Genomic DNA, 6,159 nt, shown 5'->3' on the forward strand with positions numbered 1-6,159 from the left:
ACAAATGAGAACTATATTAAAAACAAATGGAAATTCTAGATCTAGAAAGTACAATATAAAAATTAAAAATCACTGAACGGTATTAATAGCCTATTGAAGATAGCAGGAAAAGAAGTCAGGGAACGTGGCTGGGTGTGATGACTCACACCTATAATCCTAGCACTCTGGGAGGCCAAGGCAGGAAGACTGCTTGAGCTCAGGAGTTCGAGGCTAGCCTGAGCAAGAGCAAGACCCCATCTATACAAAAAATTTAAAAATTAGCTGGGCAACTAAAAATAGAAAAAATTCGCTAGGCGTGGTGGTGCGCACCAGTAGTCCCAGCTACTCAGGAGGCTGAGGCAGGAGGATCGCCAGAGCACAGGAGTTTGGCGTTGCTGCGAGCTAGGTTGACACCATGGCACTCTAACCCAGGCAATAGAATGAGACTCTGTCTCAAAAAAAAAATAAAAAAAAATAAAAGAAGTCAGGGAACTTGAAGACACATGAACAGGCATTATTCAACACAAAACACACAGAAAAAATGACAAAAGAAAAACAAATGAGCAGAGCCTCGGTGACCTAAGGAATAATATCAAGCATCTAACATACAAGTGGCTGTTTCAGAAGGAAGGCAGAGAGAAAACAGGACAAGAATACCTGAAGAAATAACGATTTTTAAAATTCCCAATTTGATATAAAAACATTAAACATCCAAGTAGTTCCAAGGCAAAATCATCCTGGCAAAACCACCCAGGAAAATCCCAGTGAGACTATGAAAAACCAAAGACAATCTTGAAAGTCTGAAAACAGCCAGAGGAGGAAAACACATTCTACACACAGGACAAGGAATGACACCAGTGATGGCTAGCTCCTCATTCAAAACCAAGGCCACCGAGAGGGAACACAGCTTCGATGTGCTGAATGAAAACAACCCGAGCCATCAAAACAGCCTACAAAAATGACGGTGAAACCACATTTCCAGACAAAGCTGAGAGAATTAGCACTAGTAGACCTATGTAAGAATGTCAAAGAAAAGCTAATGAGAAGTTACACGAGTGGAAACAATGATTTATGAGAAAGAATGAAAAGGAACAAAAATGGTAAATATGTGGATCAATATAAATGATTACTTTTACCTTTCTCTTCATTTTTTAAAACTGATTGCTTAATGCAAAAAATTATAACACTGTATTATGGGAGGTTATATAAAATATGAAGGTGCGGGATTTATAAAGTACAGAGATATAAAATACAGGTAACAGCGCAAAAGAAAATGGTAAACAGAAGGACACTGTTGCAAAGCTCTTACATCTTATGTAAAGCGGTACAATAATAACTCTAAATCAACTATGATCAAAGATACATGACTATCGGCCGGGCGGGGTGGCTCACGCCTATAATCCTAGCTCTCTGGGAGGCCGAGGCGGGTGGATTGTTTGAGCTCAGGAGTTCGAAACCAGCCTGAGCAAGAGCGAGACCCCGTCTCTACTAAAAATAGAAAGAAATTAATTGGACAACTAAAAATATATAGAAAAAACTAGCCAGGCATGGTGGCGCATGCCTGTAGTCCCAGCTACTCAGGAAGCTGAGGCAGAAGGATCGCTTGAGCCCAGGAGTTTGAGATTGCTGTGAGCTAAGATGACACCACGGCACTCTAGCCCAGGCAACATAGACTCTGTCTCAAAAAAAAAAAAAAAAAAAAGATACATGACTATCATTCATAGGGTGAGTACTAAAAAGTTAAAAAGGCATAGCTAAAAAGCCATTGTTGGAATTAAGATAGAAAACAAGAATATATTTGACCAATACAAAAAGAGGAACAAGAAAAAGGAGAAAAAACACTGGGGTGGGGGAAGAGAACAGTTTAACAAACCTAATCCCAACCATATTGATAATCATATTACAAATAAATGGACTAGACACTCCAATTAAAAAGCCAAGGTTGTCACCATGGATAAAAAAACAAGACTCAGCCATATGCTCTCTACGACAGACTCACTTTAAATATGAAGACAGAAGGTTTAAAAGTAAAAGGATAGGAAAAGATGTATCATGCAAACCATAAGCAAGTTGGTACGGTTCTATCAGTATCAGACAAAGACAACTTGAAGATAAAGAGTTATTTCCAGAAATAAAGAGAAACATCTTATAATGATAAGGGTCAAATAATTAGGAAGTCATAATCAGAAATGAATATCACCTAGTAAAAAGGCTTTAAATGTATGAAGTACAAACTGACAGAATTAAAGTGAAAAACAGATCTCGCCACCTGGGTAGGAAACCCTCTCTCCTTAACTGACAGAACTAGAAAAAGAATCAGTAAGAAGACACATTTGAACAACTCTATCAGCTACCTTTATAGAATATTCCACCTAACATATGGTGAATACACATTCTTTTCAAGGGCATATTTACTAGGATAGATTGTATATTCAGCCATAAAATATGCCTCAATTAATTTCAAGGATTGAAATTTTACAAGTTTGTTCTCTAACCATAATAAAATTAAATTAGATATCAGTAAAAACAATAAGGTATTTACAAACATCTCCAAATGTTTAGAAATTAATGTACTTACAAATAACTCAAGGGTCAAAGAAAAGAAAAATCAGAGGAAAGACAGTGGCAACATATTGGAAAGAACAGACTTAGAGGGAAATAAAACCTTTAAATTTACATCAGACAACAAAAGAGTAAAAGCAATTATCTGATTCAACCTTAAAAGGCTAAAAAGAAGAAAATCAAATTAAACCCAAGTAGAAGGAAGAAATTAAGAACAGAAATCAATATAATAGAAGATAAGCTACGACGGAAAATGAAGCTAAAAATTCAATACTTTTAAATGATAAATAAAACTGATGAAATCCTAACAAGAGAAAATATAAATTGCCAATCACACAAATGAAGATAAGAACATCACTACAGAGCCTACACATATCAAAAGGAAAATAAAGGAACATTACATAAATAAATTCAACAACTCATTTGAGATGGTCAAATTCCTTGCAAAACACAACTGAAAGCTGCAGTGAGGGCAAACAGTGCAGTCCTGCCGCGTAAGGACGTGGAGCCACCGGAACTCTCACATTACTGAGCGCAGGCACCACGACACAACCACTCTGGACAACAGTTCAGCCATTTCTTATGCAGTTAAACACGTACTTTGCCAGATTAGTCAGCAATTTCACTCCCAATATTTACCCAAAAGAAATGAAAACTTATATCCACAGAGACTTGTACACAAAAATTTCACAGCAGCTTCATGCACCACAGCCAAAAACTGAAACAGCCTAGTTGTCCGCCAATAGGAGAATGTTGTATGTTCATATAATTCATATAATGGAACCCTATTCAATGATTTTAAAAAACCCCAAACTACCAGAACATGCATCAACATAGATGAATCTCAAAAATATTTATGCAAAAGCCAGACACAAATGGGCACATATTGTATTAACTCCTTGTAAATGAAATTTAAGAACAAGCAAAAGTAATCTACGGCGATAAAAATCATAAATCTAATTGCTGGGGGCAGTACTGTTTATGAGGTAATAAAAGAAAACTTTCTGGGGTAAAGAAAATGCTCTATATCTTAATTGGGGTTTTAGTTGCACAAGTCTATACATTTATGAAATGGAATTTTTTTAAAAAAATGAAGATCTAGGCATTTCACTGCATGTAAATTTTATTTCAACAAAAACAAAAAGCATCTCATTACTCATAGACGTATCTCGTCTCATTATTCAAACTGTATCTTATGTATATACTATGTTGTATTCAAGCTGTATCTTCTGTATATCCTATATTGTATTCAAACGGTATCTTGTGCACATATTCAGGAAGAGTGAGGTTGTAGCAAATGGCCTAACACAAGGCTCTTACCTGGCAAATCCCTGGGGCAGTTCTCCAAGGCCATAGAGTGGATAAAGGTATGGGCTTTTGCCGTATCTTGCCAAAGACTCACTGTAAAGTTTAATTCTATTAATGGTTTCACAACATGGCTGATCTAAGTAGCTGGAGAAAAGGAAATGAGTATTAGAAAGGGGCTTTAGTTTTCATTCTTGGTGTTCAGTTTAAAATTTTTCTGAAGTGATTTCAACCTACTACTTTCATATTTCACTTAAAAACTTCCAACATTAATTTGCAACTAGAATCTCTTCTTTCACAGTGTAACACGGCTATATATTGGGTCATTGGGTATGAAATGTCCGATTTCTTTAAGTACCAAGTTTGACAGCTGATCTGACATTTCACTTTAACACTTCTTTTTTCCCTATTGTAAAGGTACATTCTTGGTCTTCCAAACACATAATCTGGCTTGTGATTATCTTTCACTTTTAGAGCCATTTTTGTGAAAACATGGATAAGTCAAAAATTTCTGTTATTTTTGAATATGAATTCCATCATGGAACCAATGCAGTGCAGACAGCTCAAAATATCATCATAGTGTTTGGCAAGGTGTGGCTAAAGAACGTACGTACATCGATGGTTTGAGAAGTTCCTTCTGGTTAATTTTGAAAATGAGCCATGTGGGTCACCTGACACCAAGGTGGATAATGATGAACTGAAAACTGTGGTGGGAGCAAATACATCTCAACCTATGCGTGAACTAGCAGCAAGGTTTGACGTTACTATTCCAACAATATTGGACCATTTGAAACAAATGGGCGAGGTAAAGAAGCTGGATAGATGGGTACTGAATGAATTAAACGAGCTTCAGAAGAGAAATCGTGTCAAAGCTTGCCTTTCTTTGCTGTCATGACATAAAGGTGAACCATTTCTACACTGTATTGTTACATGTGATGAAAAAATAGATTCTTTTTGACAATCACAAGCATTCACTGCAATGGTTGGATAAAGATTGAGTGCCAAAACACAGTCCAAAACCAAATATTCATCAAAAAAGGCTAATGGGGTCTATTTGGTGGTCCCGCACTGGTAGTATCCACTACAGCTTCATGAAACCTGGTCAGTCGATGACAGCAGATGTCTACTGCAACCAACTGGTTGAAATGAGGAGGATGCTTGCAATGAAGCAGCTGAGATTGGTCAACAGAAACAAGCCAATCCTCTTGCAAGACAATGCTCAACCACATGTTGCACAAACAACGCTGCTCAAGCTACAGAAGCTGGACTTGGAAACTCTGTCATCCACCATATTCACCAGACCTTGCACCAACTGACTACCACTTCTTCCAGGCTTATAACCACTTCTGGCAAGGAAAAATATTCAATTCTGAATGAGCTGTGAAAAACGCCTTTCACGATTTCATCGCCACTGGCTCTCCAGGCTTCTTCGCTGCTGGCATAAACAAGCTACCCTTGAGATGGCAGCACTGTGTTGACAGTTCAGGCACATACTTGGATCAACTATACTGCTTCTTGTTTGAGATATAATAAACTAAACTTTGGATTCAAAATTGGACATTTCATATTTAATGAGCTAATATTTGTTTTGTTAGAATTTCCACTTGGGAGAGAATTGGGAAATTCAGTGAGTGTTCCAAGAAAAATACAAACCTAGAAACCAAAATACTTACTCATCAGTTCTGTAAAGTGCAAGAGCATGACCAGTAAAATCTATAACATCTTGGCCCAAGTCAAATTTCTTATACACGTCGCGCATCGTGGTCTTCTTAGGATCAATGCCCTCAAAAGTTCTGGTATCTTTTTCATCAAAGTTGGCAACATACACTAGGAATTTTCTGAAGCGGCGTTTTTCAAACAGTCCCATTAAGCCTAAAAAACAATTTTTCAAAAGGTACACATTTACAATAGGACACTGAAGAAAAGAAAGGATGAGTGGAAAGTTTAAACACGCCATGTCTTCCACTGAGGAATCCACGGCGCCATTTAAGACACGGGAATGTGGACTGCGTGGCTTTCAGTTTCACAACACTTTAGAACAAGTCAGTTATGAAGTCTTCAACTGCACCACACAACTACAAGTGACTGTAACCAATACTTAATTAAATGAACTGTGAGTCAAATGATGTCTCTTACTAGGTACAAATACGACTTTGCGATGTCCCCCTGGAGGCATCCCTCTACACTCGAGTTCACATCAGCTGGATTTAGATGTTGATGCTGCTGCTCACTTACCTAAAGGAAGGCCTAGATAATCAATTCACTGCTTTTTCCACTAAAAAGCAGATGAAGAGAAGCTATAAACTCACTTTA

The 6,159-nt window shown here is 37.4% G+C and overlaps 1 protein-coding gene across 1 annotated transcript in view; it reads right to left on the reverse strand.

Moving 5' to 3' along the window:
- Positions 1-6,159, reverse strand: part of GDI2 (GDP dissociation inhibitor 2) — a 43,200-nt gene that overhangs the window by 13,127 nt on the left and 23,914 nt on the right. The window contains exons 5-6 of the mRNA XM_012664902.1: positions 5,520-5,718; positions 3,861-3,993 (exon numbers count right to left, since the gene is read on the reverse strand). Of these exons, the coding sequence (XP_012520356.1) occupies positions 3,861-3,993; positions 5,520-5,718 (332 nt within the window). The remainder of the gene's footprint in view (positions 1-3,860; positions 3,994-5,519; positions 5,719-6,159) is intronic.

This window comes from Propithecus coquereli, unplaced genomic scaffold, assembly GCF_000956105.1.
Source record: "Propithecus coquereli isolate 6110/MARCELLA unplaced genomic scaffold, Pcoq_1.0 Scaffold94, whole genome shotgun sequence".
In the NCBI taxonomy this organism is placed as follows: Eukaryota; Metazoa; Chordata; class Mammalia; order Primates; family Indriidae; genus Propithecus; species Propithecus coquereli.